This window comes from Argentina silus, assembly GCF_951799395.1.
Source record: "Argentina silus genome assembly, chromosome: 6".
NCBI classification, from domain to species: Eukaryota; Metazoa; Chordata; class Actinopteri; order Argentiniformes; family Argentinidae; genus Argentina; species Argentina silus.
Genome location: NC_139660.1, coordinates 5,491,853 through 5,512,198, shown reverse-complemented (window position 1 = coordinate 5,512,198; position 20,346 = coordinate 5,491,853). Strand labels below are relative to the sequence as shown.

Sequence of the window (20,346 nt, the reverse complement as noted above, 5' to 3'; positions counted from 1 at the left end):
AAATATCTGCAGAGACATTTTGCAAGTTTGACTCAAGTTTGAAGACATCATGGGCTTTTTGATTGGTCTCTACGGTATTACACTTGTTACTTTGTGTCAACTTTTGGGAAGATATCCTGCAATGGGTGAGTACAACTTCCTTTAACTATAAGACTAATATTTTATATCCTGGTAAAGTTTTGCTTTAATATAATGCAATAAAACAATTTCACAATCATACATATTCTCATAATTTCAGATAAAGTTTTTTTTTTATCACTGAAAATAGATAATGAAAGAGATACATCGAATATATCATAAACAATATGAAAATGATTCCTACAATATCTCCAGAAAAAACACGCGCACGTTCTGAGAATGACACTTATTGCACAGGTGCACGTGGCCTTATTACAGTTTAATAACAATGTAGTAGGCAACAGTGACTTATGGCTTGCAATTCATAATTAATATCAATTGAGCTGTGTTGTTTACTTCAATGTAATTATTTCATTGTATTTTAATATCTTATAAACAAGAAGTGAGTGTATAGAATACACATGAGAATGCCATGGATGCGTGATGCTGAAGATCTTCTCGGTATGACAGATAAAACCGATAAACAAAAACTCGACAATTATAAACATCCTATCACCAGGGACTACTGTTTCAGCTTCACCTTTCTATAACAGTGAGATGATTGTTTGGTTCAGTTGGATTATGCACAATGGAGTAGATATATTGTACCCATGGGCAATTTGTTTTGCAGTAGGTAGACACTGAAATACAAAAACAGAGTACAGAATAGTCTCTTTCAATAGCTGTGTGTCTATGTTGAACAATGCATCTAAATCTGTTGTGTTTGTTTTATTGTGGGGCAGCTGGGATGTGCTGGCTACAGCAGAGCCAGGAGCAGCGGTGTGACATGGTCCTCATGAGGGGGGTCAGCAGGGAGGAATGCTGTGCTGGGGGCCGTCTGGACACGGCTTGGTCCAACACCAGTCTGCCCATCAACGAGGTCAGCCTACTGGGCTTCCTGGGAATCGTGTCCTGCAAACCCTGCAAAGGTACAGCAACACACTACAACTCACCTAATCACCTGCACTGAATAAACACACGATTTACCATTAATGGATTTCTCATCTAATGAAGTAGGTCCTGGTATGTCTTGATTATTCATGATAGTCTCCCTGTTATTTTTTGAGACAACGCTATGGGGTTTAATTGGACACCACCATCAAATGTGACATTCAGTCAAATGAAATTGACCTATTTTAGCTTCTATTATGGTCTGTCCTGCGGTCAAGTACTGGCAGATCTCAAGATGAGAAACAGCTGTTTTCAGGTAGCATAAGAGCTCTATTATCCCCTCCGTGTCAAAACTGTGAACGCTTTTTTGGATGTGTTGGATTGAAGGCTCACTCTATGTTCTACTCAGATGAATTTCTTGACATTAGAGTGAATGAGGCAAGGCGGTTCAGAGGGCTGCATTTGGACCAAACCGTTCCAAGGAGCAGCTTCTTTGGCTATAACTGAATCACCTGTGGATTACTTTGATCCATGGGCCATTTCCAAGGAAGGTTTTTCTTTACAGAGTCCCCATTTTTTAAAATGTAGCTGGATGCCAGACGTTCCATCTAACTCTGTCCAGCTGTTTTGAGTAGCTTCCACTTTTGGATTCCTCAGCAAGATATTCAGGTTCACTCAAGGATATATTCTCTTTTCATGAAGTTGAAGAGGACACTTGTCCATGTGACCGCTGGCCAGAGTAGTGAATTCTTTTAGGCTACATTCGGAACAAAAATGCACAACTTGTACAGTATATGCCTGCCAACCAGTGTATGGTTTGGGTCCAGGGTTTTTCTTGGTCTGGTCACATGGATAGGAGAAACTCAGGCCTCATGATAGATGAATCATGTTTGCATTGGAATGGTGAAGTTGGTTAACGTTCAATAATGAGCCAAATTTCAACAAGTAGCATTAGAACAGCATTTGGAAATCAGAAATGTGAACAAGCTCAAGTGACCCACATTGACGAAGGTAAAGAAAGTCACAAATGGATAAGATACGTATTTCAACTTAAATCTCATAGCTACATCTCTGTCTCCATAGAAAGGATGGAGGATGGATATTGAGTGTCATGTTTGTCTCTGTAAAGTTGCAGTGGGCAAATAAATGAAATGGAAAGAATCTGATAAGTGGGCAACAACCCTCCTTCTCCTTCCCCTCCTCCTCTAATTCTCCCTGCATTAATTCTTTCCCAATGTTAGTTGGAAAGCAGGCCTGTTTGCCTCTGTTCACTCCCTGAATAAAAAAATGGATTCCTGACTGTTAACCACAGCAGAAATGTCTGCCACATGCCCAGTCCTCTGTTCCTCATAACCTCAACCCCTATTTGGATCCTTAGGGTGGTTTGAAGCAGGAACATTGTCAGAACAATGTATGCTTTTATTTGTATTCTATTCAATCTATCCAGGAAGTCTCATTGAAGTCAATATACCTCTTATACACGGGAGACCTGGAATATACTATCATTTATATGCATTTCATCCCCTATGTATTTCATGGATAAGGGAGCTGCAGGTCTGCTGTCATAGGTTAGAATAGCAGAGAGTCACACTGACTGGACCCCACAGTTAGTCCTGATGTGTGGGTTGCCGATTTCTACTGTTTAAAAGCATTCCAGGGCGGCGACCAACGCTCAATGGCTGGCATACACTTCTCCTCACATTGGTTTGTGAAAAAGGTATATAAATCGGAACTCGCTGCCAGTAAATCTGACCAAAACATAACAGCAAAGAGGCACTGCCAGCGCTTACATTTCCTCAGGAGGGGAAGAATCTGATCCTCGTGTGAGAAACCCAGAGGTAGCGCAGTCGGCCTCTCTGGAAATGGAGAATAACAGGATATTAAAGTGCTTGCAGAGAAAGGCAATAAAGTAATGCTTTTTTTTTTTACAGGATCCCAGGGATTCAGAGCTGAACATCACTCTATCAGGATCAAACAGGGCCTGAGTAGCATGCTGAGGTGGCCGTGGTATCTCTGTTGTTTTAGGGTTACAGTGCTGGGACATTTCTTATTGACTTGGAGTGAGTTTCCCCCAAAACCTTTGCAGCACAAAGATCATCTTTCCTTGTCCGTATAGCTTACGGACTTAAGGTGGTCTTAATGCTACAAAGGGTTCAGGAAACTGAGCCGTGGACGTTATGGAGTGTTAGTTGAGTCTGGGTTTCCTCCTGTCACGTCTCACAGCCTGTAAACTTCACTGACATGCCTTTGAACTTGCTCTGGGCCAAACCCTTCCATCACTGTGTGAGTCTGCAGGGGCAGGCAGCAGGGCTTAACCCAGTCTGCACCAGCAGCACAGATGGATCCTACTGTTATGAAAACAGCCACACCACACATTCCTACAGGCTAGACATCCTGGTGTATGACCATAAACAAAAGATGTGATTATTATAAATATTTTGCAGGGTGAATTGTGTTGTGACGCAAGAAAGCGATTCTCCATCCACTTGTTTTGCAAGAGAGTGGGAGTGAGGTGTCGGTTGGGTCCTCTAATGACCACAGAAATGTTTGTGTCGACGCAATAGCAACAAAATCACTCTGTCTGCACCTTGTGTGTTTTGCAGAGACTTGTGAGGAGGTGAACTGCGGCCATGGGAAGGTGTGTAATATGAAGTCCGGGAGGCCTCAGTGCACGTGCTCACCTGACTGCACCAACATCGGCAAGAAGCATGCCGTGTGTGGAAGCGACGGGAACTCGTACCGCGACGAGTGTGCCCTCCTGATGGCTCGCTGCAAGGGCCACCCCGACCTGGAAGTTATGTACCAGGGAGAGTGTAAAAGTAAGCCAAAACCTACACAATCTGGTGTATGGTTTAAAAAGAACTAAATGCAATAGGGTTTCATTCTCAAATGTTCCTCCATCGAAATATATCAGTAATAACAGTATTTTCCACGGTCTTCTGTGCAGAGTCCTGCTCGCATGTGGTCTGCCCGGGCACCCACACCTGTGTGACGGACCAGACCAACAGTGCCCACTGTGTGATGTGCCGCACGGCCCCCTGCCCCATCCCCATGGCGTCGGAGCAGCCCATCTGCGGCAACGACAACATCACGTACCCCAGTGCCTGCCACCTCCGTAGAGCCACCTGCTTCCTGGGCCGCTCCATAGGAGTGCGCCACTACGGCCACTGCCACAGTAAGGCATCTTCATGTTGTCTGCTAACAGATGAACCGAGAGAGAACTGGTTTGCTAATGTGGCGAGTGAATAGTGTTGATTTTCCATGCTGGTCAGTGATTGATCTTTTTGTCCTTGTATTGTCTCTCTCCATCAGATCCTCCGAAAAACAAGCTGGATTTGGAGGGGAGTGAAGAAAACTCACTCTAGAGGGACAATGCTGTCTGAGAGCCTTCCTTGACCTTTGAAGAGCTGGTGAAATAGCTTTATTCTACATGACGCCCCTCAAGCTTTGGTTGATGACCTCTATTTGTTTTTTGTTTTTTTGATTTTTTTTACCATCACTTATCCCCCCCTACCCCTTGTACATAGAATGACGATACATTTGATGTGAGAGAACCTATTGGAAGTTGTTGTATTTCAACACAGTGTCTTCTTCCAAAAGGAAACGCATACTGTATTTGTTGATGCATGCAATGTTTATGTTAAATGTTAAATGTGATGATTTGCTTATTAAACTGGGGACAGACGGAGGCATATGTCTTGGGAAAGGAAATATGTAGTGGGTTTTGATTAGTGGGAGATATGTGTATATTGTAAATACAATACCACTACTATTTATTGGAGAAGGTATCGGATCTGTTCTATTTATGTGTTTATCCTGTATACAAATCCATATATCCATAGATCAGCTGTTACGAAAAAATGTATTTATTGTGTTCCTCTTCTTTTTTTATGTACATTTAAAATAATGGTCACTGGCATTCTTTTATTTTTTCAAGAGTTTTTGTGAGTTTCCTTTTTATTGGGCTTTTTTTTCATTCCGTCAAATGAACTGATTTATCCCATAACAGCATCATGGCAAACCAACCTCATTTGTTTGGTTACTGGATACCACATTTTGAGCACGACAATGTGGTTTCAATTCACTTTAAGCAAAACAGGGCAACCGCTGTCTGTGTTGACTCTCTGTTTGGAGGTGAGGGAGAGGCTCAGCCAAAACAAAACAGTACAGTATGTCATCTCTTCCCACTCCACTTCTACGGAAATCTAAACACATGTTTATGCTGGACCCCAATCAAAACTCTGGGCCACCCGCTGATCACTAAAATGAACAGTTTAATTCATACGGCAGGAGTTTCATGAGGGCTTTTGGTTAAACCCCAAACTGATTACGCCTTAATTTCCCCTCGGGGATCAATAAAGTATCTATCTATCTATCTATCTATCTATCTATCTATCTATCTATCTATCTATCTATCTATCTATCTATCTATCTATCTATCTATCTATCTAAACCCCTTTACAATACCTCCACTGTTGAAGCCTTAGCTTTGTTTATTTCATATGTTTGTGGGTCATACGAGTTTATACAATGCCATTTGATTTCTTAGAACAGATCTTAATATAGAGTAACTGATGGAATAGGGTAATGTTGTTAAGCTAATGTTATTGAAAGCAATTTGAAATAGAATTTGATTTGTCTGGGAATGGACTTCAAGTTAATCAAAGTGAACTCACCGGATCCCCTGACAATGCAGCTGAATGTATCTGATCAACGTTGAAATACTGCTGCCCATTGGAACCGAATGGACAGATAGCTACAGTAGACATAAGTCATTGTAATGTGAATTAACAGAGCCTCCCATAACACTATCATTGTAATTGATTAAATGACTTTTTTGATTTGACTAAACTTTGTTATGAACCATATATCTCTTCCTTGTAAATAGAGCTCAATTTCATGTACCTGTGTACCTACTGTGAAATTTGAATGATAAATGTATCAACTTATTTTTGTATTTTTGTACTGGCATTTTAATTCAACATTAAATATAGTATTTGTCACAAGGTCTTGTTATTTCTAGTTCCAGTTGCAATTTCATGCACATATTAGCAAATATGATTATTCTCATACTTGTACTCAAGGATTTAGTCTTACTAGTATATATGAAAAAAATTACCGCAGGCAAACTTTATTTCCATTATCAACTAATAATGATACCGACAATAAACAGTAAGCTGCTTTAACAGCACTGTTTCTCCCTGTATTGGACAGCAGGGTATACAGTAACTGTTGTATGTAGGCCTACTATATGTCTTTTTGTCAGTCTGAAAATGCACAAAACAGCATTGACACTGATTAATAGCAGACATTACACACCTCATGGGGAAGTGGAGGCAAGCCTTACTGTGGTATCCATCGCTTTCTTCATAAACGAGGTCAGAGTAGTCATGGCCGTGAACCGTGGAGACCAGCCTGTTAACTTCCCTAGGTCGTGCCACACAGAGGGACAGCATGATGGGCTTCAGCAGTAGACATGTGTTATGGTGCTGCTCCCTCTTTGCGTGCGATGGACCTGGGAGCTGACAGGCCTCTGACAGGGCCTCAGAGGAGAGGGGGGTGGGGGGATGAAAGCAAACTGAGGAGGAGCAACCCCTCTTCCCTCCCTGTAGAGCCTCCTCTGCCTCTGGGTGAGGTGGGTTTGATGGTGAGGCCAGAGAGAGATGGGGACAGGGGCACTGACTGACTGACTGACTGACTGACTGACTGACTGACTGACAGACTGACTCACTTTCCTGTATGAAATACCTCCCTTGTTTTTCCTTCTCTAAGAGCCACTCCCGGGCTGTGCCAGCATCTGGTTTAACTTTGGGAGATGTTTATATTCTGATCCAAGCACCCTGTTATTACATTGGGAATGGAATTAGATGTTTGCTCAAACAGGCAATAACAATGCCATTGAAAAGTTGTTGTTTTTTCCTAATAGGCAGTGTACTATATCAAACTCACTGATTTTTCACGTTTATCCACTCAAATTGTGTTCTTTTCCCTTCTCTGTTTTTCAATTAGATGACACAGTATCAAATGACAGAGGGCAGGTCATGCAACTGACGCACGCATCAGGTCTCATCATCAGAGACAGAGACATGACTTCATTGTTGACATGTGGAATTGGTTTTGCTTGGGAGAATGCTCTTGTCCTAAGAAGAGACATTCTTGCAAGCTCATTTTCTCATATGAAGCGACATTTTACAATATTATCTCCTTTAAACACCCTAGACAGTCTAAGCATCTCAATGAAAGTTTCATTTTTACCGTATGCATGAGAAAATATACTGAAAATGCCTTTGGGAGTGGTTCTAAACCTTCTAGTTCCTTCTATCACCCATCTAAAGCCTTTAGAATTGTTTCGTGACTCACACATTGATCCAATCTCTCTGTAACCCAAATGGACTCAACCTGTGGGATACAGTGCTGGGGGAAAAACACTTTGAGATGTGCATAACCAGCAATAGAAAAACAATCTATTCATATTGGGATATCCCATGGGTAGATGTTTGGGACGTATTCCAGGCTGATGTAGGTTACATTTGTAATCCTTAATAAACCTTCGAGGGCCATGGCTCCAATTCATGTTGTGTCATATACATTTGGGAAAAGCTAACTAATCCAACATAGTATATTATCACACCACTAACTGAGTCAGAACGGAAATTGTGTTCCTCCCAAACCCAAAGTGGAAGTATAACCTCAGGGTGTACCTACAACGCATGAGGCCATTCTAATTACGATCAGCATGAGACCTCTGAGATTGTAACACATCATACTCTGTAGATCTGTTTCAAGTCATAATGGGATGTTCTGAAGGCCATTAAGTACAGCCTTTACTTCCTGAAAGGAGGGAGTGGGACTCTCTGTGTAATCACGTTACTGATGTGTCATGCACATATCCGTGGGGTTTCCCAGAATACACTGCTGTCAACTAAATCAACCGAAGGCACATTACATCAACCTCTCCTCTCATAGGTTCCAAGTCAGATGTTTGTACTTGAAAACAGACACTTGATGGAATATACACATAAATGTTTTTGAACAGTTTGATCTATCTGTTAGGTCATACACACATCCTCCCCCCAGAATTCTTTCTGTCTATAACATCATCACAGGCATCATTTCCTGTAGTCCAGTGACAACTTCCAGTAACTTACAGCCAACATTTTGCTCAGTGTAGAGACAGCCGGACAAAAACAGGCTACAGTGTTTTGAAAGACCACCCACTGTCTGAATCACGCCACTTGATCTGAAACAGATATAGCCCTGCACAGCTGAAACTAATAGATACGAGAGCAATGTTTCCATTATATCCACTTCCCAAACTTTACTTCCTTCTCTGAGGTCATAAAATACTATATTTCATTATATGTCTCCGAAGGATGTACCATATGCAAAATCCTTTTATCGTTATAAGATTTATATTGTCGCATACAACTGACCATAGATTACCCCGTTGGATCCGTAGCAGTGCAGACAACTTGGATAGTTGGATTTTATTGGGAAATTGGCATTCACTTGTCAGCTATTACTGGCATCAGGTTATGTAAGGGGGAAATCCCTTTGATTTCAACAATGATAAATCAGTTTGACTCAATGCCCTGGTACTTGAGATCCACCTTTAAACAAATCAACAGACAGTACATTTCTTATCCATATCTTCAGGAGGGTATCTATTGCTGCACTAACCCTAACAAAACACCAGAAGAACCCTGTCAGTAACTCAGGGCCATGCTGTCTATCCGGGAGGAATAGATCAGGCCATGTAGACAGGATATCAACACATTTAGGAAGTTGCGCAAAAGTTAATTGTCCCCAATTATGCGTGCTGTGTCGAAAATGAGAACAAGTCTTATTTCCTGTGCTTGTCCACTGGGGCAGTGCGACTGCTAACTCTGCTTGTGTGTGGTCTGGTGCTGGCATGCATGTCTAGAGTTAGTGCTGAAGACAGCTGTAAGCCTATTGGATGGAGAATGTGATCATATGATGTGATGTCCACACGGGACCAATGGAAAATGTTGTGAAATTACAGTCATGAAAAAGATTGCATGGTGTTTAAAAGTATCATAGAGCCACTGGCTACACCCAGTAATATGAATAAAAAGGGGCTTGGATTGTTTGGTCCTGGAACAGGGTAGATTCACTGTGGCCCCCTGGTCACTGTGACAACAGGATAATTGAATAACCCCAAGAGCACAGGAACCACCCAGCAGTCGATAAGGATCTGATTCTACCACGATGGCCCTCAGCCACATCATTAAGAAGAGTAGGGTGTCATAACAGAATGTTTCGAATCAGTCTCAAGTAAAAACTTACCAACAGAAGCACATACCATGGCATGCCCACAACAACCACACAACACTTTCAGGTGGGCTAACTCAGGCACAAGCAGCAGATTAACTTTTTTATATGTCTTGGCTTAAGAGAGGGCCTAAATGCCTGGTAATTTATTATGGAAAGTTTGTTGTATTTGCTCACAGTCGTCGTGAAAAGCATTTGGACAAGTGCATACTCAGCAAATACCAGTTGGGAAAAGGTCTAAAAAATGCAAGTGAATTTGCATATGTCGCTATAATGGAGCCAATTTATAACAACTTAATAGCTTAACCACAAGGACACAGATAGCTAATGCAACTGTGAAGAATTCCCTTCCTTGTCACAAGGGAACAAAATACCCCCAGTGAACTCATGTTGGCCATAGGCCATATGGAATCGTTTTCTCTCTCACTGTTCTCTCCCCTCCTAGAAACAGATACCATGATACCATGATCGGTTCTAGACTGGAAGACTACCTCAGCCCTGATATCATCAGCCCCAGCCAGCCCAGTGCCCTGTAGGGGCACGACAACAACCATCTGACACGCGGCCCCCACACAGTATCTCTGCCATCTTATTGTTGTTGGTCTGTAGTAATTGTATTGTTTTCACTGCACTCAGCCTTGACAGAATCCATTTGACACATCTGCTGCGTCTAATGCCACCCAGCAGTTGATAAGGATCTGAGTCTACCACGATGGCCCTCAGCCACTAGTCCTCACAATGGTGACCTGATTCTGGGACTGCAGTGGGAGCACCCTCTCTGTTCAAACTCATGTCTGAGACCATGGGCTCCGTTCCAATGTCTACATTTGCATACCACTAAGAATGAAGCAATGTATTGGTCATGCATTCTACGGTATTGTGGTGTGGATATTTGAAGTCAGCCCAATGCAGACTGCACTGACCATTATGAGTAATCCATTAGTGAAGCAATGGGTCGTAAAATTGCTCCTCCCAATTCATCATGATAACATCAAGATCTCTTAAGTATTGCAATACAATATGCGCAGAGAGTGATTGACTGTAAAGCATTCCCTATGACAAAGAAGCTTGGATTGTTGCTGCTAATTGTGGACATATGCTATTACATACTGTAGATATTTTATTAGCCGCTAAGTGATGTGATGCCACAGTGCTGTTGTAGTGAGGCCTGCGTGGGTTTATGACACAGCTCCTAGTCACAAACACAACGGAAAAATACAATGTGTACAAGTAGGACAAAGAGAAAAAAATGTCATATACTGGTGTTGGTTTGGCTGAAAATCCACAATGCTCAATGTTTGCTTAAATTGCCGCTCTAAATTGTTATGTTTGAAAGATTTTTTTGTCCCCCCCCCCCGCCCTCATTTTTCGATCTTCAAGCACAATTCTTTCCATCAGCACCACTGCCGAGACCTTTACAGTTCTGGCGCTCATTTCTGGGATTTTACTGTGATGCTCAGCTTTTGTGATGCATGACCTCAGCGAGCGTGTGTAGGAGAGAGGGAGAGTGGGACCTGGGCCGGGACGGGACGGGCGGGAGTGAAAACAAGTGACGCATGACTAAGAGGCCCAGGAAGTTCCAGACTGCTGCTGTTATTGCTGTGTGTCTGGGTGCTCGGGGGGCCGACCGGAACTGTGCAGGGCAATCCCTGCAGGAGCGTCTGGAACAACTCTACGGGGTGACAGCGTCCTAGCACCAACACCCCCCCCCCACACACACACCCCTCCACCCCTCCACCAACCCCTACCTCCTATTCCCCTAGTACAATGCCTACCTACTATACTATGCACATGAGGCATGTGCTAGCCATCTGAACACACCATTAGGGATGGGGAGGGGGGAGGGGGGGGGGACCTATGGCACAGACCTATGTTTTTAACAGTTCAATGGGGCTTGGTAGCCTATTGCACTGCCCTCGTGACATTGACGTGATGACATTTCATCTTTTTGAGTGCTTCACAGGTGACTCAGGGCACTGTTTTCCTCTTTCAACACTACAATATCACACGGCCAGAGTGTCAGTGACATGAGCGGCATGATATCAGGACTTGCTCAGTCTTGCATGGTTGTTTTCAACAGCTCACATCTGACCTGTCTCTGACCCTTATCTGCTCCACAGTCACTCCCCAGATTTGAGTGCAACAATGAACACTGGACTGCAGCAGTGACGCACTGGGTGCAGGGAGACAATAGCTTACCTCAACCACACAGACATAGCCATCTCAGTGCTATCAGACAGACACTCTAATCACAGCACCATGGGACGGCCGTGTCCCTCCTGCTCCCACACTGATCATCAGACACAACACAGGCTGAAGAACATCATCGTTAACTGGACAGCATGGTTACAGTGTGCTCTCCTATTTATGGAACATTCCCCTCTTCAACTTTATATCATATCAATTTGGTCGTGGAATGTTTCAGGCTGACAAAGAAAGCATAACGGCTGTTGTATCATTTTATTGTATACACTCTAAACTACATAATGGCCCACAAAAGCTGGGCGTGGTAATTATATATTTGTTGCTCTGCATGTTTCAGCATTTTATGCTACTGTAATAGCTATATTGGCAATGTATTAATGGTAGAAACATACAAAATAAAATATATGCAAAGTAACCCAAAAGGCCTAATTTGGCCTTTCTATTGTATTTTATACTTGATATTTGGTTGAAAGCCTTCTGTTTGTAAAAAGATAATGGTCTTTGTATTCTGGAGTATGAAATCAAATCAGCCCAGGACATTGGCGAGCAGGGATTGGCTACAGAACAGTCAGGCGGAAACTCCTACTTACTCCCAACATGTGGTGCCAAGTGCTAGAGATATTTCTCAAGGTAGCACAGTAAACTCAATACCCCTGCATACTGGAGTGATATCTTACAAACCTGCCACCGCCAACTGTAAATCTCCACTGTTATAGCCCTCTGGAGACAACATTAAAGCTACCTGAGAAAAAGTGAAATATCAAAAGGAGATGTCTTTTTCTTCTCTAAAAATAAAAACAGACTTGAAGCCCCACTGCGTCTTATCAATCATTCTTGTCCCTCCTACATAACTCATATCTCTGATTTCCATGGTCCCTGTAAAGGACCACCTGATCAGAATGTTCTTAAACATGCTTTTAAATTGTTATGTTTATGTGCATCAACAATAATAGATGAGTAGAGCTACACTATTTAACATGTGCAGTGCATGTCAACTTTTAATTTCTGCAACATCCAGATATACCCATAGTTTTTGATAACAGTTTTTGATAACAGAGCCCTCAACCCTTTTGCTTTTGCACAAAGAGATACTAAGGCTCCCAATTGTCCCCTAACTGCAGTGCAATACTGTGGAAAGATGAGTGTTTTTTTCACATACTGAACTGCAATATGGGATACCATCTCATATTGTCATTGTATCATGCAGTGTTTCTGTAGTGTAAAATGTTGCAGGACACAAAGGCACCACCGTGTGGCAACATCGCACAAAGCAGCAATACGACGTCATATGGAATGTTTTACCCATTTGCCCTAATACATATCCACCTCATATGTTGAAGAGTTATAAATCAGAGGACACGTGGTCATTTTAAATTCTTTATTTTCTGATTGATTGCTACATGTGTGACAAGTGACAAGCTTCATTATACTAGATAAGACATACATGATACCATCATGTGATTGTTAGTCTATTGTTAATTGCTTAAATGATATTATTTGTCATGATACATATTACATAATCAAGGGTGTCAGGCAGGCAAGACTGGCATTTAATTCCAAGCGCTTCGTGTATTCTAAGGAGCGAATGATTATTGTCCTCTTCATTACTCCGTACAGTCTCTGTCTCCTCAACAGTGAACACAAAGATGGCTGAAGCGCCTCCATGGCCCAACCGGTTCTTCTGTCACAGATGTTCAGCCGAGATCAGCCCTCGTCTCCCTGTAAGTAATGTTGTCAAGAAGCTTGGGGTGAAACCCCATATTTGACCACGGAGCATCAATTGTTGTTGATCTTGAACGTGTGTGGCGTCCTGCATATCATTTGTAGCTAGCTAACGGCTAGCTAGCTAGATATTTGCGGTTGGGTCCAGCCTCAGCTTGCTAACGATTCATTACTCGCAGTTGGGTCCAGTTGGGTAAAAAAAGAGGTGTGTTTCTCAAATGAATGTGCTTGTTAAGAAAGTTACTTGGCTACAGCAGGCTATCACTCTGGCTGATTTGTTGTTGCGTCGTTTTGCAGTCAGCCATCATTAGGTAGGTAGACAGTGCATGAAATCAACTTGGCAGTTCCACAATGATAATGTTTGTGACCAGTGAGCATCATAGCTACCTTCAATTTGGTGGGTGACATTGGTCAGTCCATTATGTGTCACTGACCACTACTAGCCGAATTCCAGGTCCGCATCTATGGGGTTATCTAATCTCCAGTGATCCCCACACTTGCTTGCACACTGCACTGACACTAGATGTTGCAGTTATGTGTGAGTTTCTATTCAGATACTAATAGGCACAATGTAGATCAATGGAGGCTTCCTCTAGAAAGTGTGGGGTAAAAATGGATAGGTACGTTGTTTACTGACAGATTCCCAATGTAAAATGTTCGCTATATCTAGTGTTGAAATTGTACAGTAATAGCAACAATAGCGTGGTGCATTCTTCCTTGCTGTGACTGCCATTCAATAAGTCACACCAGCATAGCAGTCAGCTGCTGGAGTGATCCGTCATAGAAGAGTAAAGTAAAGTTGTCTCTCACAATGAAACAGGTTAATTAGGTTTTCCTAGTCGGCTAGTGTTGACAGTCAAATTAGACAGCAGAATTGGAGGCTTTATTTGAATATGTTCTGTCTTAAGTAGCCTGTCTATTTCAATAGGATTACCCAGTCTATTGTGTAATATTGTATTTTTTTTCAGATTGCTGAATGACATAGGTTAATGATTGTGTGGTTTTTGTTTGCAGGATTACACATGCCCACGATGTGAGTCAGGATTCATTGAGGAGCTGCTTGAGGAGAGGTTGGTATTTCACGTATTTGTTACTGGGATCTAACAAGGTCGGAACCTACTTGTTTAATGCTAAATAGGCTACATTTTTAGCAATGTCATAGTTAGTCTTATTAAAGGTGACAACCTCACAGTATTTTGCTAGTTGCACTTTTGACCTCTGAGGCAAGAGTTACTGAACCTTTGACCTCTAATTACACCACTCTGGTAAAGAGGTGTGCGCACATTGAAATAATGTCACTCTTGAAAATGAACTGGTTTTTTTTTTCCACCCTCATGAACAGCACTGAAAATGGGTCCGGGTCCACTTCCACCATCTCCAGCGGTGATCAGAACCAGCAGCCGTTTGAGGTGTTTTGAGCTCATTTAGTCACACATCCCTACTACCTGTTAAATGTTGACAATCCAGGCTATAGGCAGGTCTGCCTATTTTGAAACACAGCGACCATGATATTGTTATCATAACAAACAAGCATGCCCTCATGCATTCTGGAAGAATTCTGTGAAGTGAAATTTGACCTGCTTTTTGACGTAGAGTCGTCGTAGCCTGATTCTTCTGTTGAACATGCTGTAAGCAGGCGACTAGCATGCAGCCTATCATATAATTCTCTCTTTGTTCTCTTGTCTCTCAGAATGTGGACCAGCATATGTTTACATTCCCCTCGGGTTACGGACAGTTTGCTCTGGGTGTGTTCGATGACACCTTTGACTTCGGGGGAGGGCTGGCGCCAGAGGACAACCGCGAGGCAGAGAACCGGCGGGAAAGAGAAATGGCGTCACGGCAACGATATGGCCCGCGGCAACCTCGGGGTCGCCATGGCTCCCGAAGGCAGGCAGGGAGGCATGAGGGAGTCCCAACTTTAGAGGGGTAGGTTCAGTTACTGTCTTGGGGGACTTTCCATGATTCATGTAGTTGTCACTAGCTCCCCCACTGACCGGCTCTTCCCTCAGAGCTTTGACGATGACTCATGTCCTCTGTAATAAGGATCACATCAGGTGTCAGTTCTCATTTTCTGGTGCATGCAGAGCATAACCACATTTTCAATCTTTTGCAGAATCATTCAGCAGCTAGTGAATGGGATAATCGCCCCTACGGCGATGCCAAATATTGGTGTTGGTCCCTGGTGAGTACAACAAGCAAGGTCTCAAGATTTGCACTATGAACATTGTGTTAAAACTTTGCTGAAGAGGGGATAGTTCATTAGCATGTTTATAGTATTCATACTGTTTGTTTGTCATTCTCAAAAGGGGCGTTCTTCACTCAAACCCTATGGATTATGCCTGGGGTGCCAACGGACTAGATGCAATCATAACCCAGGTATGTTATTCATGTTTATGGTAGCCCTCATTAATGAACATTAATCAGACAAAAAGAAAGCTGTAGAAACATCAGCATGGCAACATTGCAGGGTGTAAATATTAGAACAGTGAAGTAGTCTGGTCATCAAGATCCACACACCATCAACTTAGTTGACAACTTTCTTTTGTCTCCTAGTTATTAAATCAGTTTGAGAACACTGGGCCTCCGCCAGCAGACAGGGATAAAATCAAGAGTCTCCCAACTGTTCATATCACAGAGGAGCATGTCGGTGAGTAGCCCGTGCTTACACCAATCGTAAGCTTTTAAATCCATGTGGGGGAAGTGGCAATGCACTAGTGCATATACAAGTGCAAAAGGGTGGAAAAATCGGTCACACAAAGTGTCTCACGTCACAGACTGGTCTGAAGGTGATTTTCTCTGGAAATCAGTCAGTGACTGATTTTAAATTCTGGGGAGTAAACAGAACATGTCGACATTTGTAACTGAGATTGTTCTCTGTGTTTTAGCCTCAGGTCTAGAATGTCCGGTATGTAAAGAAGACTACAGTGCTGGAGAAAACGTTAGGCAGCTTCCATGTAATCACTTGTTTCACAATGATTGCATAGTGCCCTGGCTGGAACAGGTAACTGTAGCTGACCTCCACTCACATCCTGCTTCCTTCTTTTTTGTACCCTCCCTTTCTTCTACTCTCTAACACAATCTCTGACTAAAACCAAGATGACCTTACAATGTCAGTTGAATCGGACATCAAAGCTTCTGTAAGACAATTGATGACGTTGAGGGGAAACTCAAAAGTGTTTTCTTTCCTGGCATCCCTCCTCGCTCCCCTAGCCACCTTCTCAAAACACGTTAGAGGGGAGGAACCTTGGATTTCGATGTTTTGAGAAGGAGGCGAGAGTTGAGGATGCCAGGAATCGAGGAATGACTTTTGAGATTCTGCCGTAGTGATGCCTTACGATGTGTGTCCCTGTTTGCCTCTACAGCATGACACGTGTCCAGTGTGCAGGAAAAGCTTGAGTGGACAGAACACAGCCTTGAATCCTCCTGGCCTATCAGGGATGAACTTTACCTCTTCCTCTACACCCCCGTCCTCCAGCTCAACCAGCAATGAGAACTCAGCCGATAACTCCTAATAACATTCGCCACCCCAACCCCACATCATGAACTCTCCCTCCTCAGCCACCATCACAGGAGTAGGCACCTGTCACCCTGCTGATAGGAGCTGAGAGTATCTGCTTCCTAAACTGGAGAGCACACGCTCACACTGGAGCCAGCAGGAATCACATCATATGAAATCCATGTATTTCTGCCCCACCCACCGCTCAAGCCTTCAGGAATGTGGCGGTCCTCCTGGGTGGGTGGGAGGCTGGATTCGGCCCCCTGTCTGGGAGGATATGTATGGAGAAGGATAGGAAGGAACTTTAGGAGGGAGGGTCAGTCTCTGGATCACCTCATGCAACAACAGAACAAGCCAGTGTCTTTCATCTAAGGGAAGACTGTTGTTGTTTTCCATCCAGAGGTAGCAAGGCTTTATAATTTTTAAAAATACTTTGGCTGCGCAGTAATTAGTGATAACAGAGAAATATGTGTACATACAGTATATTCATATATTTTTTAAAGTAGCATCCATATCTGCTAAAGGACTCAAAAGATAACTTCCAGGAGTGAGTAAGGCTGAGTATAGGATGTGTATTTGATTAAGTCTGTGGATTTTTTTCCCTCAAATTGAAAAACAATCCTTTTAAGTTAATGAACTGTCAACCAATCAGTTTCTTACTAACTGACGTTACAGTAGCGCCATTGTTTTATGGTACTCTTAGAATGAGGAGAAAAAACTGTTGGCTTTGAGCTTTTTGAATAATTAACCTTGGATTCTTGTAGATTTGAGTTCTAAATCAAGTTACAAGTTACTCATTAACTACATCACTATTAACTACAGAGAAGATTCGTCACTGTAGTCTGCTTGCTAGCCACATTCTAATTCAGCCTTTCCTATTCGACCTTACATAATCAGCCAGTGCATTGGTTGTTTTATAACTTATTCTAAGTTAAATAAATGTTTTTTTGTAAAATTCACAATAGAACACTTAAGCGAAAGATTGATTTGCAGATGGTATAAAACCCTGAAAAAACAACAACAACAACAACAACAACAAACAAACATGAACTGATGTGAAAATAAATAAGTTTGGGTGCTACCACTCAATATCCAACTGAATGATTCTCTTGTAAGTTTGTTTATGTAAAGCCTTGAATTAAAGTTGACTGAATAGAATAGTATAATGTACCTATGGCCAATTTCACTATGATTTTCAACATTATCTACACTCGTTAAACCACGTTGAACTCAGAGATCAATGTCATGTTATAACATGTTATTATTATACAGTACCTTTGGGTACAGTGTGTGCTTGTCTCAATGTATAGTTCATGGGTTTCACACTAGGTGGGAGTGTAATACAGAATGGTTACTGTTAAAATGTTTGTCTCATAAAATGTGTTGTGTGAGACAACAGTTCTAATCAACAACATTATTCATTAAGTTCTAACATCCTGTATAGAACGAAGCATTGTTTTGGCACATTAAGTTGCACAATGACTATTGTTTGCAGGGGAAGTAAATGACGATCCTTGTGGGACTGTCAAACTACAAGATTACCTAAGGGGATACTACAATGAAGTAATTAACAAGATTAGACTTGCCATGTAAAGATACTACATTGTACAATACATTTACAAGCTTGTCCACATGGGAGAATGTGATGCATGTGGTGTCCAATTCAGTTTCTCTATTTTTCAACCTCACAACATCCATCCAACCCAGTATTCAGCTTCACAAAGATCTGTGACCTCTTGAATGAATGGGGGTCATAGTCACAGAAAGTAATTTAGCTTTTCTAATTGATCTGTACTGTGAAGTAGCCTATAGCCTACACTTCATACTGTTGGACTACTAATACAATGTATTTCCTTATGAACGTATATGAGGTGATAGGCGATTTCCTCAAAAACCTTCACAAGCAACTAACACATTGCCACACGAGCTATACAATGACCTAAATGGATGTTCGTCAGTACATTTCCTGCCTGCTACGTGCAGGCCTACAGTGTGTTGTCATCTGTGTGAGTTCCCTAGACATGTTGACAGGACGTAGTCACGCCCCAGCGCCGCGAGGACGTGCTGGTTCCCGGCGCTAGCGCGTGAGGGAGCAAATAGAGGACGACCAACTTCGGTCGATGGTGGAGCGGAGAGAGAGAGAGCAGTTTTGACAACGTTGATTGAAATAGTGTGATTTGACTGGTTTTCATTGTGGCAGTATAGTTAAATGATTGTCAATATGAAGCTGCTGTGGGGTTTAAGTGCCCTCCTGTTCTGCGTTTACCGAACCAATGGCCTGACAGGTAAGATTTTCATGTTAGCTTGAGCTAATGTTACATTAGCTAGCTTCGGTGCTGGCCGTGATTCAGCCAGCCTAGCGACCACCATTTCAATCTCTTATTCGATGCCGTGCTATTTTAAGTACATACGAATCAAACAGCGTTTTACTATTCCATTTATATAACTAACTGTTAATCGTGATCAGTGATAGGTTTAAACAGTTCCATACAACGGTCTTAGTTATTTGAACTGCTAGCTAATTGTTATCATCATTAGTAAAGAAATTGGCCTAACGATGTTCATGTTGTGGACAAATTGCAAAGGCTTGCAATTGGTGTGTGATACAGTTGACAGTTTTTTCAGATTTTAGACTGTCAAAAGAACACAGCAAATGGTTATTTTATCAATATGAAATGACTTGGATCTCATTTTAGTCGGAAAGCTGACCTCCCCCAACAAAAATTCAATGCAAACGAATGTTCACGTGATCCCACGCAACGATCACCTCTAGCCAACTATAATTGTCCAGTGCCTGTTGCCACGACTGTTTCTGCACGGTTTATCTCACCTGCCAAAGATAATGGCTAATGTTTGCTATTTATATTTAACTGCCACAACGCCACTTAGCACATAATTACAGTTTGTATCTACGTTAAAAACTAAAACTAGCTTCACACGTTAGAGTAGTTTCTGTTGGTTTCTGTGTTGCTATGTGAAAACCGGTGTAGACCAGTTTGCCTGCCTAACTCATTCGACTAGCCTGGGTCACACACGGGCCTCTCTCTCACACATGCCTTCAGGCCATTGATAATAAGGTACGAGATATGACATAATTGTAGTTAATGAGCCTCACTGTATTGACACACTAATCATCAGAACATTATTTTGTCAGAGACGTATGCTTGCTTTCCTAGTGTGTTAATGGTAGTAGGAGGATCCTCAGGAGTGAGGGATTATCTTAAACACTGCACAAGTGCTCTACTGTGTTATTGTACATTTGGCCTTTTCTGTATTTGATTTGAAAAGTATCGAACAAGCATGTGGGGAAGCCACATGTTTACGTATGTCAGGCAAGCTGGTTTTGTCTTAGCAGAGAATGCAGGAAGATGCGATTACATTAATCTCATTATATCCTTCCATCACAACCACTGCCTTGTCTATTTAAGAATGGAGCTGTGCTGACTCTAAGCCTGGGGCCCCAAACCATGTCCGTCCACACGTTATACAACCAGCTTCAAGTAGTTAATTAAGTTTCTCTTTATTCATTCATTGTTAACTAACCATTACTCCTGTATAAACCTGTGTTTGAGGCCAGGGTGTCATTAAATACATCTGTCGACTTTCCTAAAGCAGATTTTTAC

At 42.2% G+C, this 20,346-nt stretch overlaps 2 protein-coding genes across 2 annotated transcripts; both read left to right on the top strand.

The window, feature by feature from the left end:
- The first annotated feature begins 16 nt into the window (after nucleotides 1-16).
- Nucleotides 17-6,014, top strand: fstl3 (follistatin-like 3 (secreted glycoprotein)). The gene is made up of 5 exons (XM_083672414.1): nucleotides 17-125; nucleotides 861-1,046; nucleotides 3,612-3,827; nucleotides 3,956-4,183; nucleotides 4,321-6,014. The coding sequence occupies exons 1-5, from the start codon at nucleotides 50-52 to the stop codon at nucleotides 4,371-4,373; spliced, it is 759 nt and encodes a 252-aa protein (XP_083528540.1). The 5' UTR covers nucleotides 17-49; the 3' UTR covers nucleotides 4,374-6,014.
- A 7,025-nt stretch (nucleotides 6,015-13,039) lies between these two features.
- On the top strand, nucleotides 13,040-18,316 carry LOC310806357 (E3 ubiquitin-protein ligase RNF126-like). The gene is made up of 9 exons (XM_083672413.1): nucleotides 13,040-13,226; nucleotides 14,242-14,297; nucleotides 14,570-14,636; nucleotides 14,918-15,153; nucleotides 15,341-15,409; nucleotides 15,534-15,603; nucleotides 15,781-15,874; nucleotides 16,113-16,228; nucleotides 16,590-18,316. Exons 1-9 carry the CDS (start codon nucleotides 13,152-13,154, stop codon nucleotides 16,737-16,739), a joined length of 933 nt encoding a protein of 310 aa, XP_083528539.1. The 5' UTR covers nucleotides 13,040-13,151; the 3' UTR covers nucleotides 16,740-18,316.
- Nucleotides 18,317-20,346: the final 2,030 nt, after the last annotated feature.